Source organism: Berkeleyomyces rouxiae (assembly GCF_048999995.1).
Source record: "Berkeleyomyces rouxiae strain 22BRR77 chromosome Unknown BrBRR77_ptg000011l, whole genome shotgun sequence".
Classification (NCBI taxonomy): Eukaryota; Fungi; Ascomycota; class Sordariomycetes; order Microascales; family Ceratocystidaceae; genus Berkeleyomyces; species Berkeleyomyces rouxiae.
Window position 1 is genome coordinate 613,892 of NW_027396501.1, and position 20,959 is coordinate 634,850.

Sequence of the window (20,959 nt, forward strand, 5' to 3'; positions counted from 1 at the left end):
ACTTACTACCGCGCTCTCAGTCGACCACGGGGCGCAAGGAAAAAAAGAGAACAAAAAAGGGACATTGCTTGGGAATGCAGGACGGGAGGAGAAAGAGACAAGACAAGAAGACCTGGCGACCACAAGGGGCAGGATGGAATCAAGTGGGATTAGATAGGGAAGAAAAGTGTACGTAGAGAGAGGTATTATTCAGATAGCATACTAGCACGTGAGATGATCTACGCCTCGCAGACAACCGTCGAAACACCCATGGAAGGGGCCGAGGCTGTGGCTGGGTTGCAGACACGGAAACAGACAAAGGGCCGGGGCAGCGGGGCTCGGGCAGTGTCGGCAGCGCACAAGTCAGCCACGAGAGCAAAGACTTGCGCTTCGTCGGCATGGGAGCCGTTGCAACGCCGTCGCTGCCGCCGCCGCCGCCGCCACCCATTTCCCCCCTCCTGCCTTACGGCGCCATCATGTAGTCCATCTCCGTCTGGTATCTAGAGTAATGCTCCGCCGGTACTGTTTGCTGGTGTGTTGCGAGGTGGTGGCTTTGTGTCGGTGCGACATTATTGCGTGTCGGCGTGACAGGCGACCGGACTGCATACACCTGGTCTTTCGGTTGCATCCCCATGGCAAATGACCCACCATCTGGTGTGATGGGAGGTGTCGGGTAGCCCTCAAAGTTCCTCATGCCCGGCTTGACGTGTGGAGTGGCGCAGACGGTCTGGTCGTCGGCCATTTCGCAGTTTACCGAGGTCGCAGCCTGCACATTGATCTGAGCCTGGGACGCAGCCTGAGCAGCCTGAGCAGCAGCAGCGGCAGCAGCATTGCGGCGGGAGATCTCAGCCTGGCGGCGCATGAAGTCGGCAAGAGTCTTGGACACACGCGAGTAGGCCGAGTTGCTATACTTTTTGCTGAGGACGACAGACGGCTGGGCCAGGTGGCGGAACAGCGTCATGTATGTGTCGTTCTCAGTCTGACCCCATTCACCGTCGCTGACCTCGTTGCGGCCCAGAATGGCTCGCGCCAGAGCGAGAGAGGCCCGAGCCAAGACTGAAGGCTTGGTGGACACAAAATCGCGGTGGTAGAGAGCAACCTCGCACAGGTAAGCAGTCATGTGCTCGACCTCCTTGTCGTCACGCTCCTCGGTGACCATGATCTGGGTGAAGAAATCGACAGTCGGGTGGCCAATGGTCCACTCCAGGGTGTTGAGCACGTGCATCTCCATCTGTGTAAACATTCCCGAGTCGTAGAGACCACAGCACATACGGTTGAGTTCAGAGATCTGCGGCACACGCTCCTTCTTGTCGGTGTACTTGGCGGCAATAAGAAGAGACGCACACGCTACGAGCTGGTAGTGGTTTTTGTACACGATGCGTTTGGAGCAGTAACGGTCGAGGAGGTTGATAGTCAGGAACAGGGTCTCGGGCAACAGGCGGAAAGCGTTGTGGGCCTCGATGATGAAGTCCATCAGAAATGGGCGCATGAACCACTGGATCTCGCGCTGCATGTCGATCAGGTTGACGTCAGGCAGTGTCTCCTCCTACAAGGTCAAAAGGTTAGCTGACATTATTACGACAGTACTCACAGGCCATTGCGTTGACCTACCTCCATGTGGCGAAGATGGCGCATGATATCCTCCATGTACTCGTCGCAGGCCAGGCGAGAAAGCTCATTGGCGACCTGTTCTTGGCGGTCCCAAGCTACTCTCTTGGCGGTTCTGCGGATGTCGTCCCAGGAGCGGGTAGCATGGTCGTCCGTCTCGTAAAACATCTCCTCGTCGGGCTGATAACCGTGGTACGCCATGTTGCAGGAAAAAAAAGGAGAGAAACTATTAATTTTTGATCGGTGACTAAGAGACGGTGACAAGTCTAGTGGTCGGATCCGGAAATGAAGGTTACAATCGATTTTTTTTCCTCGTTGTTCTCCTAAAATGGTCGGTTGCCGTCAGAGACAAGCATGCAACAGGCGAATCTAAGGTGTATCGTGCAACGACGACTGAGAACAAAGGAGATGGCGAGAATGGGACAAGTTCGAACTTTTGAGATGCCTTTGGGGCAGGGGTATAAGAAGCAAGACGAGAAAAGAATGATAAAAAACAACGAGCAAAGACAGAAATGAGGAAAGAAATGCGTAGAAAATATGTCGGCTCGAGTATTCGCGCGTGGTAGAATGTCGAGGAGGCTTCTTCAAGGGAGCAAAGATGAGGTGAAGCACACGGCTGTGGTCGTTGGCGCGTGCAAAATATGAAGGCGAGTGTTTTAATGAGTGTAGATGATTCGTTTGTTGGCGGTTTATTGTGATCGATGAGAAGTTAATCAAATCGAAATCCAAGAAAGCGAGTCAAGGGAAGAAACAAAAAATGAAAAGAAAATAAGAGAAAAAAAAACAGATTAACGGATTAAGAATTAAAGAGAGTGAATGAAGGGTACAAGAAAGCTGTCGTGGTGATGGCTACTGCGACGGCTTCAGGAAGAAGGAGAAGAGAGAAAGGCCGAGAACATAGAGGAGATCGGAATCGAAGAGATCGAAGTCGAGCGGCGGTGTTTCGGCGAGAGACGAGCGGCGAGAGGGTTAAAGGTTAAAAGAGCGACTGTGGGCTGGAGACTCGAAGAAGAAGCAAATCGACTCGAGAGACTACTCAGCTTTCCCTGGACCAAGAAACAAGAAGCCAGCTGGATCGCGGTGCTTCGCAGGGAGGGAGTTGGAAGATGGTTAAATACCAGACGAAGAGATCTAATAGGAACACGCATAGCAGTCAGTCAGCCAACGAGCGCTTGTACGCTATAAGTATGTGCACGCTGGTGCTATAGCCAGGGGCATGCAGAGCACAGGAAAAAAAAAGTCGGCCAGGGAGAGAGGGATGCATGCATGGCGTGGGTGGGTGGAGGCCAAGGGCCCAAGAGTCCAAGGGCCCAGGGCCAGGGGGGGGCAGACGAGGAGGGGGTTGGTTGGTTGGCGTAGGGAGAAGACGAGAATGGATGCCAGGCCAGGCGTAGCCGGACTATGTATTGGTGCATGAGGAGAAGGGAATCCAGCGGGCAGGAAGGGAGGACCACCAAAGGTTGGGAACGTACCAAGAGACTAGAGCAGTCAATGGGTGTATGCCAGATACACAGCAAAACTCGTCGGCGTCAAAGGGGAGCTATCAGAGTGAGGGTACGAGTGAGTCAAGAGATGCACACCAGAAGAATACGGGATGATGGGCAGTCAGACAGAGACAGGGCAGGGCCCACGGACATGAGGCTTTTCTTGCAGCCGCACTCACGACAGCGCAGAGCAGTTTGACTCTGCTGACAGGGCTGGTATGGAGTAGGCCAGCTGTGATGCTTATCACGGCTTGCTTGAACACTGGTCGCCAACACTCTCGATCAATAGCCCAGAAAAAGACACATTTTTTTTCCGTGGCAATCCTTGAAGGACTAGGAGAAGGAAAAAAAGAGGCGATCCCCAAAAAAAAGATACTAAGAAAAAGCAACGCAAGCACAGGCTCCTGGACACGAGCACGGGGCACACACACCTCCACTGGTTTATATAGCGTGGGAGCAAAAAGTGACAGGCTGGTCACAGACAGAAGTGGTGTCAAAAGGGACACGACAGGCCGACAGTAATGCAACGGCGACGGGAACGGAAAGCGAAGATCGGGATCGTCGAGGAAAGGTACTCGGCGCCGGTAGGGAAAAAAAAAAAAAAAAAAAAAAAAAAAAAGACGGTGATTTTTTTGAGATGTCGAGATTCCGGTCAGAGGAGGAAGCGACAAGTAATGGTATAGGGCGCTGGGGGGAAAAGGAAAAAAATCGGAAAATAAAGAAAATTGAAGAAAAATTCGAAAAAAAAAAAAAAAGGAAATTGACAGCAAACTCAGAAATCGACACAAAATCAACAGAAAAGAGTCTGATTCCACTCCGTTTCTATTTCGTCCTCACTGATGGCATGTCTCTCTCTGCGTCCCTGATGCGGACAGTCCAATCTAGCTTGACTCGGTAGGTTAGATAAGCGGGAGGCGATATGACGCAGGTGGCAGCCAGCAGGCGACGAGTCGGAGGTGCTGGAGACAACACTGTCAGGTCGTCAACGGCGATGGTCTCGGCGGTTGCGGGGGGCGGCGGCGGAGAGTCTGGCGAAAGGGAAGTGGACAAAGGAGCGGATGGATTGGCGCAAGAGACGCAACGAGAGAGCGAGAGCGAGAGCAAGAGAAGGACCAAAAATAGATAAAGAATGACGGGGAACGGGGACAAGGGCGGCGGAGCGAGAGCGAGGGCGAGGGCGATGGCGAGGGCGAAGAGAAGAGGGGCTCGTCCGGAGGGAGGATGCGGGTGAGGGCAAAGAGGAGAAGAGAAAATATCGCCTTGGGCGTTTGGTCCCCCAAAAAAATGACAGTAATGAGGCCGCTGAAAAAGCATCGAATTAAGCAGGACCGGATAAAGGACTGCAGCCAATGGGCGGGGGCCAAACAGTGGGGCCTGGCTCCAGTTTGAACATCGCCAACTGTTATGTGCATACAGCCATTCAAGTAGCACAAATGCACAGCCAAACTATCCTGTAGTCATGCACTCGCAAATACAAAACTACACAACGCGACTATTCTTAGCTGCATGTCCCTCTCGCCTCCCCTCCATGCTGCCTGCTTGGTGCCTGCTTGCTCCTCTTTGAAGCCATCCAAGGCCTCAAGGCCGACCCCGCCCTCCAAAGCGTGCATTCATTCACACAGCCGGCCTGCCAATCACCATACCAAAGCAGCCCGAACAGGGACCAAGCTTGGATGTAAGCTGCAGCGCTAATGCACACGCTCAGAGTCTTGCAACCGGTGACACGCTCACGGCCACCACTTGCAATCAACAATGGCGTCCCACGCCCACCCGGTCATCCGCCCGGCCTTGTTCGTATCGGCACGAACCCGCACTCGTGGTGCAAGCACGAGGACAGGTGCAAACCACAGTTGACTAGCCACTGTGACGTGCAACGAACAACGCAAAGTGCTCGCATCTCCAGAAATGTACTGGTCTATGTGTGACTTGACGCCTGTAGCGCCTGTCTTCTGTTCTTAGCGTCCACGCTACCACCACGGCAGCATTGCGTCACTATGTCATGTTTGTCTTTGATGGCTGGCCCGTCTCGTAGCAACGCACCCGGCAAGCCCCGCAGCAGCCAAAAGACAGACGACAGACGACGCGCCAGGGTCTGAAGTCGACAGAGCAAAAGACGACATAAACAAGACGGCCCCACTGCCCTCCCGGTCGCATCCTTATTTCTGTGGGGACTGGGACTGTACCCGTGAACCCTACCCGTGAACCCTACGGTTTGCGCTTCTGACGTCAACCTCCAACCTACAATCTCTGCTCTACAACCCGCCCACTCAAGTGGCTCTCTTTTCTAAAATTCTTTGCTGTTGTCTTCGCCCTCACCCCGCTTCCGCCGCTCCACAGTTGCCCCGGCGATTCAGGTGTCACTCCTCCACCTGCTGCCGTTGTACGTAAAACGCAACCCAAGAAAAAAAAGAAAAAAGCAGACACCCTCTTTTTTTCTTCTTATTTTTTGCCAGTTTTCTCGTTCCTGCTGTTTCGTCATTGTTTGACCAGACGGACGGCCCGAGACAGCCCACATGCGGCTCAAGAGCAGAGAACAGCCAGCCTGGAATAATCCACAGTCGAATCTGCCTGTTCCTTGGTTCCCGGCGTCTTCTCTCTCTGAAAGCCAGAAACCCAGTCACGTGACCCACATAGCTGTCCCAGGATTCGGGTTATGCCAGACCCACTTCCAATTCGTTTCTAGAAGCTCTCGTCTTTTTTTCCCTTTCCATTTCTGCATGGCCTGTCCGCCCTTGGCCCAGCTGACGAATCACAATGCGCACAAAGCGACGTGACAGACAGCAAGCCAGCCAGAACCTGAGAATCTGCGAGAGCCGAAGCGGTAGTCCTGTTCCCTTTTTCCACATTTTCTCTGCTGTTCCGGGCCGCCCAGATCCATCCGTGCTAAAGGCCCAAAGGCCAAAGGGCCGCTGTGCAGCCGTGCACCTGTGCACCACAACAAGCACCCGCAGCTTCAGACACAAATAACCAATTGTACAGGCCCTGCACACAGACTCCCAGAAAATCCTGCTTTTCAAAATTACATCTCCTCCTTCTTGTTGTCTCCCTGCTGTGGCTTGGCCCCAAATTACCGAGCAAGCCCGCCCCAGACTCCTATCCTGTGGATCTTGGATGGCGTCTCCGTGCTGCCAGCCGCTGCCAGCCGTCACAACCAGCTGCCACGCCTCTTCCGCTCCCCGGCAAGCAGGCACTGGGTTGCATTGACTAGCTCCATTTTATCCATATTATTACTCGTATATATTGCATTGCATAACTCGCTCTCTTTCAGACTTATCCACGCTCTCGTCCTCGCTCTCGTGTTTGCCGAGTTTCTAATTTGCTTTGCTACCGCTGCTTTATTCCCTCGCCCGCCGGACAGCCAGCCAATGCACTCACACCACACAAGGGCACATGTTTGGAAAGGTCCTACATACACACATTGGCCTGATGCACCTCTCATTTGCACATCCGCCCGCCTGCATAGCACTCTGAGTGACTGAGAGATTGTGATGGTGACAGCTAGTCTCGCCAATATTGGCCATTTAGCCGTTGCGACATATAGGGGCCTGCTAGGGGCTGTGTCACTACATACTGTATACACGTACTATTGTGCCTCCATGTCATGTCGCTCCATACAAGAGCTACTGCTGCTGCTTTCCTCCGGCACCGAATTTCCATCGCAAATTTATTATGCTCGAGTGGCTTGATCTCTCTCGCCTTTCCTTGTTGGCCTGATCGTCTTCGCTTCTCTCCTGCTTCCTGTCTGGCTCCTGTGCTCAAGGGCTGGCTTGACTTGATTTAACGTCTGCCAATAAGAGCTGGCTGGGGCCGAAAGCCATGGGCCAAATCCCATCACTTAACCGAAAGGAACTCTCCCATTCCCTGCCTCGCTGTATCGCCCTCTCCCCCCTCCCCTCTCCCCTCCCTTTCGAAAACTGTGAAAAAAAAAGAACAACTAGACCAACAAAAAGAATTGGCGAAAAAAAGACGCTTCGTTTTTTTTTTTTTTTTTTTTGTTTCATCGCAAACCAATGCGCTGACATGGCCTTTGACGCTTCTATAACGAGTTGTGTCCATGAGGCATGGAACTGAGAGAGGCCAGTGTTGCCGACGACACAGGTCTCAAGCTCAAGAGGAACTGCGCCAGCCCTAGGCGAGACACCGGCTGTGCCGCAGCAGCGTTGGGTCTTGTCTCTATCTCGGGACATGTCAGGCTTCTATCTATGTGCATAGTTACATAATGTGCCCGATTCCCATGTCCATGTTCTGCCAGCCAGCGCTACGCAGTCTAGAGCAGCCCGTCTCTGCTCCCTTCCTTCACGATGTTTCTATATGTGGTTGTGATGCACTAATATCGGGGTAATGGATGTGAGGCATTACCTAAGAACCGACTTTGCTTCTGTCTACTTGGCTGCGTACATGCATACACATGTCATTGTAATTTTGGGTCGGGATTTTCCTGTCCATGTGTCATTAGCGTTCCCATCATCAATATGTAGTCAGTCACACGAGACATGGTGTTGGACGCTGGACGTTGGACTGTCGGGATCCATTGGCCCAGTGAACGCATGTAGTTGTATAATTGGCATCAAATGAAGGTGGCTACCATCTCGGTGCTTCTAATCGCACGTTTGTTCATCTTTTTGACCATATGCACCTCGGCCATGTACCATGTCGCGACAGGCTCGGATGCGTGGCGACTGCGTTGCGAGATACACTTGCATGGTGTTCATTTCGCTCCCAAGCACACACATGTTTAGCCTAGAGCCCGCAGATCTGTGGTAACTGGACTGACTGCATGTAATGACGAGGTAGTACTAGCACCATGTAACATGTCGTGACACGGCGTTTTGACGGCTTGGCCGGGTCACGGCATACATGGACGCACCCTGCGGCATACTGTCTGCCCCACGCTTGATTTGTGTTGTCAGCGATGGAGACGGAACGCAGTATGTTCGCAGTTGTTATTTTGTGGGGTTAGCTGAGTGATCTGGAATACTATCGTAGAGTTCCAATTGGGTTGGACGGCTGTCGAACGTGGCCCTAGGCCGGCCTCATAGACATGGTTACACAAACACATCTTGAGTACCACGAACGGTAACATGCCTCTGGAAGCAGCCTATAGTGCTTAAAGTCTGCAGAGATCGTTGTGATCGTTTATCCGCAGCAGTGGCTTTCTTATCTACCGCATGCCAGCCAGAGAGGCGCGACATTAGAAATACTGAGATGGTTTAGCATGTCGTTTGATGTGGGTTTCTAGCCTTGCACATATGACGGAGACTGCTAGCATGGAAAGAAAAAAAAAGAAGAAAGGTCTGTACAAAGGGGTCTCTGACAGACAAGACTCACAGCATCCAAGAATGTCTGCCATGCTGATCCCGAACGAGTCACCGGCGTTATCCTACTCTGGCTCCCCCCTCACCCTCCCACCACGCCTCTATAACCGCTGCAAAGATGCCGCACGTAATAGCGGCCATGTGTGGTTTTTTCGAGACTGTCTCTGAGAGACTTGGTCGATCGGAGACAGGAGAGAATCATCAGGCACGTTTCGATTGTCTCCAGCTGCATAGTGTGAGACGTCATGTGTTGGGTTGGTCGTCGTTGCAACAGACCCTAGCGATCTAACTGGTAGGGTTACATGGTATCCCAACCAACACAATCAATAATTATGCTGGCCACAATCCAAATAAAAAACACACAAAGCCGAGGTCAAGTGACCCAATACGACCTCACAATGGCATTCTCCTCTGTAATACGCAATTAAACTTTTGTCCTCGTGACCCAGCTTTTTCTGGCCGGTCCAGGGAGGAGGGGAATCAAGGAGCCAGAAAGCATGCATCAAAGCGATTTTGTCCACCGCTTCTTCTGCTGCCTCTTGCGTGGTGGCTGCTGCTCAAAAACAGCTTCAGGGGTTGCACAGGTTAATTTTCCCATGTGCGCAGCAGCCCCAAAGGACCTGAGTATTCAGGGGGGGGACCAGTCTGGGAGCTCTGGAGTTCCGTGTTGGTATCCCAGGCCAGGCAAGGGACCAGGCTGGCGAGCAGAAGACTTGGCAAGAATGGGACGAAGCTGATGGCGGTCCACGATGTCTGTATAACCAGGTAGTTGTGCGTGTTGTTATATATAAAACAGAGGGGAGCCGCGTCGCTCCTGGGCACGTCGTTAACTTCTCTCCATTGCACCAAGTGAAGTGGGGATAATCCAATATCAGAGTTGCCACATCCGCCGTACCACATACCAAGCCAGCCAAATTCCACAAGGGTTGAAGGATCGCAAACCCTGACGACGTCCCCTCCGCCTCCAGCCCAGCACGTCTGCACTTCGAGACTCTTTGGTGGTGTCTTGAGCAACCAAAAATCCCAAAAAGAAACGTGGCTTTCTGCGAATCAGCACGAGATACAAAAACGGACCAGCTTGACGGAATTCGCCGGCAATCTCACGCTCCCGTCTTGATTAGATTACGCGCCTGTTCTCACAATGCTTCATTGGTAAGTCAGCACCATGGCAGATGAGACTCCTTTATGCCAACCCCCTCGTCGTTTGTCCACCCGTGTTAATAGCCTGTTTAGGTATCAAGCTCGCTTGGCGGCCCGGCCGCTTCTGACGCAGGCTGTCACCACGTCGATTCTGTTTGCGACGGGAGATGCCACGGCCCAGCTGCTGGTCGAGCCCAAGAAGGAGGGCAAGACGTATGACTTTGCCAGAACCGGCCGCATGGCGCTGTACGGAGGTTGTAAGTGATGATTCCGGCCATTGGACAAGCGATCTGCGGTGCCATTGGCGCTGTGTCGTCCTTTTTTGCATCAGCCTGCTAACCTAAGCTCCCTCACCGACCAAAGGCGTTTTCGGCCCCAGCGCTGCTACTTGGTTCAAGTTCCTCGCCAAAAACGTGGTGCTCAAGAATAAGAATGCCGAAACGGTGGCACGTGTGGCCTGCGACCAGGGCCTCTTTGCGCCCGTCTTCATTGGCCTCTTCCTCAGCAGCATGGCCGTGCTGGAGGGCTCCGACCCCAAGGAGAAGCTGGAGAAGGGCTACAAGACGGCTCTCGTCAGCAACTACTACCTGTGGCCGGCGGTCCAGATGATCAACTTCAAGTTCATGCCGCTGCAGCACCGCTTGCTGTTCACCAACGTCATCTCGATTGGGTGGAACAGCTATCTGAGCTACCTCAACAGCCACAGCTGAGGCGGCCGGTGCGGTGAGGAGAGAGGCGGCAGACCAGAAACGGCGCTGGCACGTAAAAAAAAAGAAATACACTATAAAAAAATCTCAGATCCCAACATGACACAACTCTCGAAATCGAGTGAAATTCTTATCGCATTGGCGTCACATGTCCGTCTTAGTAAACGTTGATGAAACGAGCCAAACCCCAAAGGGAGCTCAGGGAGTGTCGATGATGTCAGAGCTAGAAGCGCCACCGCCACCGCCTTCCCCGACGCCACGCTGCTGTAGCTGTGGCGTCGGTGGATGCGTGATTTGATTGGTGACCAGCGGCCCTTCCTTCTCTTTCTGCCGCGCCATCGGAACAGACGGGCTGAATACGGCTAGCGTGCCAGAGGGCGGTGAGCAGAAAAGCATAGCCTTGCAGCCAAGGTTGAGCGCATAATAGGCCTATGATCTGAGAGAATCGGGAACAGGGCCCACCTTATCCCTGCTGCCTTATTGGTTCCGCTGGGGCTCCACCGCAACTGCAGCCCTTCTTTCGTCTTTCTCTCTTTCTCCACCATCTCGACATTCTTTGCTTGCAGGCCAATCCACCCCACCACGGCGTCTGGTTTGCGGCCCTCCGAGTTGCACGCATATTCCTTCGTTTCTGCCATCTCCGATCTCCGTTATTGCTCCCGCTGTTTTCTCTCCGCCTTCAGCCAACTACCATGTTGCCGTCAGCCCTCCGCCGTGTGGCCATCGTCGGCCCCTCGCCAGCCGCTTCCAAGGCTGTGGGAGGCGCCATGACCGGCTGCTGGGGCGTCCAGCAGCGCCGCATGTCGTCCTCGAAGCCCTCCAGCCCCTCGGGCTCCAAGAGCCTGTCCGACGTGCACACCTCGGCCTCGTCCCGCTCGGCCGCCGGGAAGACGGGGACCGAGAAGCGCAAGCGTCGGACCAAGGATGCCCTGGACCGCGATGATTCATTCCGCCACCTGCCCTGCGTTCCCAGCACGCAACACATGTCGCAAGAAGGTAAGAGCCGGGCCCTTGTGAAACCATGCCCTCTTGAGCGCCTGCTAACGAGTCTGTCCTCCCGCCGCAGCCATCGGCCTGTCGACCTTTTTCTCGCTGCACCGCCCCATCTCCGTTACCCACAGCCTGCCCAAGACCGTCACCGATGAGGCCTTTGCCGCCATCTTTTCGCCCAAGTCTAAGGCCGCCAAGGTTTCTGAAGTCATTTCCACCCTGACATCCGCAGTCGATGACATCGAGGGTCCCATGGCCAAGATGGACATTTCGCCCTCGCACCCACACGACCAGATGGATGCTGCGTCCAACGGTGCCACCAAGATTGACGTCAAGTACCCCGACGGCCGCGAGTCCAGCATCTACGTGCAGCTAAACTCCATGACGGGCAACTTCCTGCCCTTCCAGCCCCCGCCGAAACCCTCGCCGCAGCCGGCAGCCGAGGCCAGCGAAGAGTCCGCCAGCGCCAGCGCCGCGGCGGAAGCCGAAGCCGACAACGCTGCCGGCTCCGTGGTGCTCGAGGCTGAGGCCTCGCCGCAGCACCGCGTCTACAAGGCCCTGTTCACCATCGAGGAGACCACCGAGTCCAACGGCCAGATCCGCGTCGTGGCCCACAGCCCCGAAATCATCAACGACGAGGCGGCTGTCGACGGCCCGGCTGCTGGCATGTCGCGTAGAGCACGCTTTGAAGACGCCATGAAGCGCCGCGCAACCATGCATGCCATCAGCGTCAAGCGGCAACGCAAGCTCAAGATGAAGAAGAAGAAGTACAAGAAGTTCATGAAGCGCACCCGCAACCTGCGCCGCAAGCAGGACCGCCTGTAAGCGACTTGCTTGTGGGATGGGGGCGGGGGCGATGCGCTTTTTGCTGCCTTACCCCCTCCCTTTTCACCTTCTTGTTACTTGTTTTTACTTTGATGCCAAAGCATAGTCGTATCTTTTGCATTGACTTGCGTGGAGCATGCGCATGGCGGTGCTTCGCTGTTCTGTGTGCGTAGAGAGAGAGGACCCTGTGCTCTTGAACGCATTTTCTTTTTTCCTTCTTCTCTTGGTTCTCTTTGCTTGCCAATCCCTCTGATGCTTGCCACGCTCGACTTCAACGGTGGCCTTCCTCTGCACACTGTGCTCGTAGATTACATGGCCATAAATGGATGAGACGAGACAAGACATAGGGCAATGTCTCCTGTACGCACATATACACACTCACACACATACCCACATGACACAACTACCTTCATTCTCACACACCCACACCACTCCTACCAACAACATTGTTTATTTACCCCCTGCGTTCTGCTTTGGCACCGTTTTTTTCTTTCTTCCTTTTCACTTTGCTGCGTAACACAACATGAGGGACTCTGGGTCTGCATTATCTTGTTTTTTTTTTGTTTTTCATCTCGGGATGTTGTCTTTTGTTGAGTATATTGTTTCTGGCTGTTTTTATCTCCAGCGGTGGCCCGGGTCCGGGGTTGAATGGTACTACCGGGCTGCTCTAAATAGTGACAAAACAGGACCATCTTTCTTACGATTATCTTGACGTACTAAATATCCTACTTTTGTAATATGACGTGAGCAAGTTTGTAGATGTGATGGAGAAAGTAGATTAGACGTACTCAGATCCCGGTTACACAGGCCCATGTACCAAAAGCGCAGCCCATAAAAGCTTAGAGCTCAACTGCAAAATGGATTCGCTATCAGCTTGCTAAGTGGGGCGCCAAAGTTTCACCGCCCGGCAGAAAAAGTTCACGCCGCCAAAATTTTGGCAACGCTTGCTATTTTCTTTTTTTTTTTGCTGATGCGCTCGTCTTTTTTTTTTTTTTTTTTGCTGTAGAAGAAGTCGACGACGAAACGACTGACGTCAACGAAACAACAAGGCGTGAATCGAGAGAAACCCCCAGTCCGCCGATTAATCAGACGCCTTACTCACACATCCAAAGATGCCGCGCAAGGCTGTGTAAGTCCGCTTCCTGTCCGTCCAACTCCGGGCCGTCTTCTTCGGGGGGCCGGGTCGATGTCTCTCTTTTTTTTGGTCCGGCAAGACTAACCACGCAGACGCCGGCCGACAGCGACCAGCGCATCCCCGCGCTGATCCGCAATGGATTGCAGGAAAAGAAGAGAAGCTTCTTTGTGGTGGTGGGCGACCGCGCAAAGGATGTCATTGTGCACCTGCACTACATCATGTCCAGCATGGACTTGACCCAGAACAAGTCGGTGCTCTGGGCCTACAAGAAGAAGCTGCTAGGCTTTACGAGGTATGTTGTCTCTCGCCCGGTGTACTGTGGCTGCGACGGCTAACGCTTGGCCTTTGGCGCTCTCTCGATAGTCACCGCCAGAAGCGCGAGAACAAGATCAAAAAGGAAATCGCGCGCGGCGTCCGCGAGGCCAACGAAGAAGACCCGTTCGAGCTGTTTATCTCGGTCCACAACATCCGCTACGTCTACTACAAGGAGACCGACAAGATCCTGGGCAACACCTACGGCATGTGCATTCTGCAGGACTTTGAGGCGCTGACGCCCAACACGCTTGCCCGCACCGTCGAGACGGTCGAGGGCGGCGGCCTGGTCATCCTGCTGCTCAAGGGCATGACGTCGCTCAAGCAGCTGTACACCATGTCCATGGACGTGCACTCGCGCTACCGGACCGAGGCCCACAACGACGTGGTCGCGCGCTTCAACGAGCGCTTCCTGCTGTCGCTGGGCAGCTGCCAGTGCCTGGTCATTGACGACGAGCTCAACGTGCTGCCCATCTCGGGCGCCAAGGACGTCAAGGCCCTGCCGCCGCCCGACCTCGACCAGCCGCAGACGCCGGCGCAAAAGGAGCTGGCCGAGATCAAGGAGTCGCTGCAGGACACCCAGCCCGTCGGCTCGCTCGTCACCCTGGCCAAGACAGTCGACCAGGCCAAGGCCCTGCTGACCTTTGTCGACGCCATTGCCGAAAAGACGCTGCGCAGCACCGTCGCCCTGACGGCGTCCAGAGGTCGCGGAAAGTCGGCGGCCATGGGCATGGCTGTGGCGGCCGCCGTGGCCCACGGCTACAGCAACATCTTCATCACATCGCCGTCGCCGGAAAACCTCAAGACGCTGTTCGAGTTTGTGTTCAAGGGCTTCGACGCCTTGGGCTACGCCGACCACGCCGACTACACCATCATCCAGAGCACGAACCCCGACTTCAACCGCGCCATTGTGCGCGTCAACATCCACCGCAACCACCGCCAGACCATCCAGTATATCCGCCCGCAGGACGCCCACGTGCTGGGCCAGGCCGAGCTGGTTGTCATTGACGAGGCCGCCGCCATCCCGCTGCCGCTCGTGCGCAAGCTCATGGGCCCGTACCTGGTCTTCATGGCCTCGACCATCAACGGCTACGAGGGCACGGGCCGCTCGCTGTCGCTCAAGCTGATCAAGCAGCTGCGCGAGCAGTCGCGCGCCCCGGGCGCCAATGCCGTAGCCGACACCGAGGTGACGGACCGCACGACTGGCAAGACGGCCAAGTCTGACGACGCCGCCGCGTACCACGGCAGCCGCTCGCTGCGCGAAATCACACTGTCCGAGCCCATCCGTTATGCCAAGGGCGACTCGGTCGAGAAGTGGCTCAACGGCCTGCTGTGCCTCGACGCCACGCTGCCCAAGGCCAAGAGCCGGTCCACCGGCTGCCCCGACCCCGCCCAGTGCCAGCTGCTGCACGTGAACCGCGACACGCTGTTCTCGTACCACCCCGTCTCTGAGCGTTTCCTGCAGCAGATGATTGCGCTGTATGTTGCCAGCCACTACAAGAACACACCCGACGATTTGCAGCTGATGAGCGACGCGCCGGCCCACGAGCTGTTTGTGCTGGTGGCGCCAGTCGCCGACGGCGCGCAGAAGCTACCCGAGCCGCTGTGTGTCGTGCAGGTCGCGCTGGAGGGCCAGATCAGCAAGCAGAGCATCCTCAACAGCCTGAGCCGCGGCCAGCGGCCGGCGGGTGACTTGATCCCGTGGCTGGTCAGCCAGCAGTTCCAGGACGACGAGTTTGCCGGGCTGTCTGGCGCGCGCGTGGTGCGCATCGCCACGAACCCCGAGTACGTGTCCATGGGCTACGGCTCGCGCGCACTCGAGCTGCTGACCGACTACTACGAGGGCCGGTTCGCCAGCCTGTCCGAGGGCGACGACCTGCCGATGGAGGAGGCGCTGCCGCGTGTGAGCGAGGACGAGTTGCAAGGTGCGTCGTTGCTGAGCGAAGAGATCCGCGTACGCGACATCAACAAGATGCCGCCGCTCTTTTCAAAGCTGGACGAGCGCCGGCCCGCCGTGCTCGACTACGTCGGTGTGTCGTACGGGCTGACGGCGCCGCTGCACAAGTTCTGGAAAAAGGCCGGCTTCGCGCCCGTCTACCTGCGCCAGACGGCCAACGACTTGACGGGCGAGCACACGTGCGTCATGCTGCGCCCGCTCGAGAACAGCGTCGACCGCAGCTGGCTGGGCGCTTTTTCGCGCGACTTCCACAAGCGCTTCCTGTCGCTGCTGTCGTACCAGTTCCGCGAGTTCCCGGCCGTCACGGCCCTCAGCATCGACGAGTCGGCGACGATTGGCGCGAAACTCGACGGCGTGGCGCCGCGTACGCTCGACAAGCCGGATCTCGACGAGCTGATGACGCCCTTTGACCTCAAGCGCCTCGAGGCCTACTCGAACCAGATGCTCGACTACCACGTGATTCTCGACTTGCTGCCGGTGCTGGCGCAGCTGTACTTTGCCGGGCGGCTGCGCACCAGCATCAAGCTGACGGGCGTGCAGCAGTGCATCCTGCTGGCGATTGGCCTGCAGCGCAAGGACGTGGACACGGTCAGCCGCGAGCTGTCGCTGCCCAACGCGCAGCTGCTGGCCATGTTCATCAAGATCCTGCGCAAGATCACGGCGCACTTTGCCGCGCTGGTGGCCGGCGAGGTGGCCAAGAGCATGCCGGCAGCCGCGGGGCTGGGCGTGTCGCTGGCCAACGCGACGGGCGTGCACGACGACGAGCTGGTGGACGCCAAGCACGCGCCGCTCGAGCAGTCGCTCGACGACGAGCTGGCTGAGGGCGGCGACGAGGCGCTGGCCGACCTGCGCCGCAAGCAGCGCGCGCTCATTGACTCGCTGCCGCTCGACCAGTACGAGGTGCAGAACGATGCGCCGGGCTGGGACCAGGCCGAGGAGGCGGTCCGCAGCGCGTCCAAGCGCGGCGTCGCGAATCCGACCGTCAGCGTCAAGAATGTGCGCGACGCAAAGCGCAAGGCGGCTGGGCCGAGCGTCGACGAGGTCTACGAGAAGGCGGCGGACCGCGGGCCGAAGAAGAAGAAGAGCAGAAAGGACCGGGACTGAGCGGGTGGTTGGGTTTGGGTTTGTTTTCTTGTGTTTGGCAAACGGCATACAATTCATGTTGGTTTCCCTCTTTGTTTGTGCGTTGGGATGGCGTTTAGTTCAGCTTTCAGTACGGAAATACATGTACAACATCATATAATGAACGTATTCATGGCAGCACTTTGGTGGTGTGGTCTTGTGGTGCCGGAAAGCCAAACATTTGGCTGTCTAATTGTGTCACGTGCGGACCCTAACCCAGGGGTTGGCAAAGTGGAGCCATAGCTTGAGCGTTTCGCCCAGCAGCTTTGAAGCTCGACGTCCGTATTTTCCACGAGCGACTCCACGACAATTTGTTTTTGGCACTGCCCTACAAGTCCCCCCCCTCAGATATGCCGAGCTCGCAGTTAACGCACCTAGTGCCGGGCGCCACGCCGTCTGCCCCTGCGGCGCCCGAGCTCCCCACGCCGGGCGCCGCACCCGCCGCCAACGCCGACCGGCCACGCCTGGGCATCCCGGCATCGCTGCGGCTGCTGGCGGCAGGCAGCACGTCGTTTGCGACGGGCGCGCTGCTGGGCATGGCGCAGGGCGGGCGCATGGCGCAGCTGCGGTTCCGCGCCGAGCACGCGCACAAGACGCCGTCGACCATGACGGGGTGGTACCTGTACCACAAGAGCAAGAACTACCACGCGGCGCAGGGCGCCATTGTCGAGGGCGTGCGCATGGGCGCCCGCCTGGGTGTCTGGACGACGGCCATGTTTGCGCTCGAGCAGACGGTCGACCGGTACCGCGGCCGCCGCGACCTGGTCAGCACCGTGCTGGCAAGCCTGTCGGTGGCCGGGCTGTTCAGCCTCTGGAGTGAGTCGGCTCCTCTGTCTTCCCGCGGCGGTGCCTGAGGCGCCGCTGTGTGCTTGTGTGTGTGTGGTGTTGCTAACCAGCCGTCCGGCGGGCCCAGACCGGTTCAACATGCCGACGTTTACACGCACGGCGCGCTACGGGCTGGTCTTTGGGCTGGCCTACGGCGGGCTGCAGGACGCGGCGTGTGCAGTGCAGGGAAATGCCAGCCAGCTCAGTTACGTCGACCTTTGGCACAAGCTGCGGATCAAGACGCAGACGGCGCTCGGCGGCGGCGGCCAGAAATAATGATGCAGTCCTGAATGAATAACATGTTCCTAAATTAGAAAACGGAATTAGCAGGTCACGTGCTGCGGAGGCCTGCCCGCCCAACGAGGCTATTGCCAATTGACCAATGTACCTGATTTGGCAGCTGCTTATCCCGCCCTTGTTCCTTCCTGGAGTCTTTTTTTTGTGCTCGTTTTCTTTTTTTTTTATGCTGGGGTAGTTGTCTTGGCCCGCCGCTTGTTCCTTCCTTTGCTTGTTACCACCGCGGTATTTGCTCACCGCCCTTGCCGCCGCCGATTTCGCTGAGCTTTTCCTCCGAAACTCCCTCCGCAATTCCGCCTCTGAACTGTCCGTGAGAGCCATGCGTGTTTCCGGTGCCGTTGCCGTGCTCGCCGGAGCCTGTCTGGCCGCTGCCGTGCCGACCACACCCGCCCCGGCGGCCCCCACGCTGATGCCGCGCCGGGCCCACGGCGCCGCCGAGACGACGACGGCCTCGGGGCTTGCGCCCACCGATGCGGTCTGGGTCGAGGTCAATGCCGACGGCAAGCCGGAAAAGACACACACGCCGTCGCAGACGGTCGTCGACGGCACCACGTCGCTCGTCGATGCCCCGCCGTACGAAGTCACCGGCACCGTCTTCACCGAGTACCACCCCGACCGCACCGTGTTTGCCACGCGGCTGCCGCAGCCTAAGACCGACGGCGCCGGTGCGTTCCCGCTCTGCACGGCGACGGCTGGCCTGGACGGCTCGCCGTTCTGCTGGCCGCGCGAAGGCGATACGCTGTATGTGGATACACGCTACTATGGTAAGGCTCCCGTTTCCCGCTGCTTGCATCCCCCGGAGACCTGCGCTAACATCCACGGGCTTAGTTATCTGGGACCCGAAGCTGTTTGACGAAAAGAAGATCATCTACTCGAGCGTTGCCACAACCACGGCCACGGCCACGGCCACAACCTCGACCACCTCGACCTCCGCTTCGTCTACCAGCTCTGCCGCACTGGCTGCCCGCGCCTCAGAGTCTGCAGAGCCGACCGAGCCGCAGATCTCTGCTATCCTGCACCGCACCGTCCGCATCCGCGGCGAACGTGTCAACCGGACGAACAACGACGACGAGCTGCTCTTCATCTCGGACGAGATGCCCGGCACCCAGGGCGTGTACACGCTCAAGATCAACAACAAGTACATGGACTTCAAGCACCCGACCAACCTTAGTCTCACGCTGGTCACCACGCTGGATGGCGCCGAGAATGAGTACCGTGGGCCTATTGTCACCATGAAGTACCGCCCCGCCCACGGCCACTCGGATATTACTTCCGAGTCACGCGAGATGTACATTGTCCTGCCCATCATCTGCATCTTGGTCATTGTCATGGGCGTGGCCATGATCGTGTACAACCGCAAGATCCGCCGTATCGGCTTTGGCAACATCATGGGCCGCAACCGCGGCCGCAACCGGACCAAGGGCGGCTACGAGCTGATTGGTGGCGGCCGCAAGAAGCGCGGCGGCCAACAGAAGGTCGACGAGGACGGCATCCCCCTGATGGACGGCTACGATAGCTCGAACGACGACGAGGCCGACTCCAGTGCTGCTGCCGAGGCCAAGGGCAAGCGCAAGTTCCGCAACGCCCAGCCCAGTCCGTTCGATGACTACCCGCCGCATATCCGCGCCACCATGGGCGCCTACAGACCCGGTGGCGGGTCTAGCCGGAACCGGTACAGCGCCGATTCGCGGCAGGCCAAGCGGGACTAGACACGTGGGAGGGGCGAAGAACGATGGTTAGGGTGGCTGACTCAAAGCCGGGACAGTCGGGCCTCTGTTTGGGGTATAGGCATATGATAGCATTGATAGTATGATTAAAATATATTTACTCCATCACGGCACTGTGCAACTATCATCTCCGATGCTCGCTGGTTTTAATAGTAGTAGGCGATTTCTAAGGCAATGTGACTTCTTGTCTAATAACATAGTAGTGCAAGGTCTAACATGATGCTCACCTTGAAGCCTGTTAATGGTCGCCATTGGGCCTTAAATATCGTCAGGTTGATTCTAGTGGAGCTGGAGGCACATGATGTGTGTAATAATCGTAGCAATTAACGGTCATGGAACTCGCTGGCATGATAAGAAACACTTACTCATAGCTACACTGATTGATTCTCCCGAATACTCCTTTAAGCAGCAGGCATTTTGATATTTGCACAAGTGTGTTCGTACTTTGCAGGATCCAGTCCAAGCCAAACGAGAGATGACATATTGGTTATCAAATATCCAAGCGTGAGATACCCACAGTGTCCCATGTTTTTGAATTAGCCGTGAATAACAGGCACATGAGATTTCATCCGAGGTATATCCAGATGAAAAGCGCCCATGAAGCCCAGGGGCTCGTTCAAAAGTTTGGACCAAGGCCACAAAACGCGATAATCTTTGAACTGCCCAAGGGTTGTTTTTTTGCCAACCACTCTAAGCCCTGGCACAGCTTAATATTCTTTGGAGACTGGGCTGGAAGACGCGGGAGGATGCGGAGGCATCTTTTGTGGAGGTTTGTACTCCACCACAAAAAGACCTTGGCAGACTTCATTGCATCTGTTGTCGATGTAGGTGATGGGCTGAAGAGGACGAAGGGTCTGTCTCCAGTTGTTGGACTGGTGATAGGCTAGGAAGAAAAGAGGGAGTCGTGGGTGGAGCGCCGTGGGCGGGTTGTTGTCAATGGGACAATTTGTGAGAGATCAAGAGAGTGAGAAGAAAGAACAATGAGAGGATGTGTGAGAAATGGTTGAGACATTGGTGTTCAGGCCGGGAGAGCCTCTTTTATGGAAATGGGCGCCGTCTCTTACAGGTTGTTTGCCGGGAAATGTGATGGATGACTCTACGGATGATATCTAGATAGGCGGTCCTTTCTTTGGTGATTTCATGTACAGGCCTCACGTCTAGCGCTTCGTATAGCCGCTTTTCGTCCTCATTGATACAGCCAATCTTGATAGTTCTGCTTGCCTACCATCACCGCATCCACGACTTCTGAGTCCTAAGAAACGACTGGTCCAAACTTGAAGCCACCCTCTGAAGGCTACTTGATATCATCCGAGGGAACATACTTCCAGGATTTTGTTGAAAGCAGCCAAGGCAACACTGTTGACAAGATTACACGCAACAGTTTCTCCGCTGAGATGAAAGTGTTTATTGCCTGGCTCTTCGCGAGGGTTGCCGGCGCTCGGTGTGTGTCCTGAAGTTGCGTATGTTGGTTACACAAAGAGTGAAACGTTGCACAAGCCCGCAGTGTCAAACTTTTCACGGGCCATGACCCGCGAG

At 56.1% G+C, this 20,959-nt stretch overlaps 6 protein-coding genes across 6 annotated transcripts; 5 read left to right on the forward strand and 1 right to left on the reverse strand.

Moving 5' to 3' along the window:
• Positions 1-442: 442 nt before the first annotated feature.
• Positions 443-1,788, reverse strand: BROUX77_007219 (uncharacterized protein; the record flags this gene model as incomplete). The annotated part of the gene is made up of 2 exons (XM_073752291.1): positions 443-1,525; positions 1,591-1,788. The coding sequence occupies 2 exons, from the start codon at positions 1,786-1,788 to the stop codon at positions 443-445; spliced, it is 1,281 nt and encodes a 426-aa protein (XP_073602630.1).
• Positions 1,789-9,527: 7,739 nt separating this feature from the next.
• On the forward strand, positions 9,528-10,236 carry BROUX77_007220 (uncharacterized protein; the record flags this gene model as incomplete). The annotated part of the gene is made up of 3 exons (XM_073752292.1): positions 9,528-9,538; positions 9,620-9,783; positions 9,890-10,236. 3 exons carry the CDS (start codon positions 9,528-9,530, stop codon positions 10,234-10,236), a joined length of 522 nt encoding a protein of 173 aa, XP_073602631.1.
• Positions 10,237-10,925: 689 nt separating this feature from the next.
• Positions 10,926-12,048, forward strand: BROUX77_007221 (uncharacterized protein; the record flags this gene model as incomplete). Its single annotated transcript, XM_073752293.1, has 2 exons — positions 10,926-11,229; positions 11,300-12,048. 2 exons carry the CDS (start codon positions 10,926-10,928, stop codon positions 12,046-12,048), a joined length of 1,053 nt encoding a protein of 350 aa, XP_073602632.1.
• A 1,112-nt stretch (positions 12,049-13,160) lies between these two features.
• BROUX77_007222 (uncharacterized protein) lies at positions 13,161-16,556 on the forward strand (the record flags this gene model as incomplete). The annotated part of the gene is made up of 3 exons (XM_073752294.1): positions 13,161-13,177; positions 13,263-13,475; positions 13,547-16,556. 3 exons carry the CDS (start codon positions 13,161-13,163, stop codon positions 16,554-16,556), a joined length of 3,240 nt encoding a protein of 1,079 aa, XP_073602633.1.
• A 368-nt stretch (positions 16,557-16,924) lies between these two features.
• Positions 16,925-17,675, forward strand: BROUX77_007223 (uncharacterized protein; the record flags this gene model as incomplete). The annotated part of the gene is made up of 2 exons (XM_073752295.1): positions 16,925-17,390; positions 17,488-17,675. The coding sequence occupies 2 exons, from the start codon at positions 16,925-16,927 to the stop codon at positions 17,673-17,675; spliced, it is 654 nt and encodes a 217-aa protein (XP_073602634.1).
• Positions 17,676-18,015: 340 nt separating this feature from the next.
• BROUX77_007224 (uncharacterized protein) lies at positions 18,016-19,405 on the forward strand (the record flags this gene model as incomplete). Its single annotated transcript, XM_073752296.1, has 2 exons — positions 18,016-18,460; positions 18,525-19,405. 2 exons carry the CDS (start codon positions 18,016-18,018, stop codon positions 19,403-19,405), a joined length of 1,326 nt encoding a protein of 441 aa, XP_073602635.1.
• Between the last annotated feature and the right edge of the window lie 1,554 nt (positions 19,406-20,959).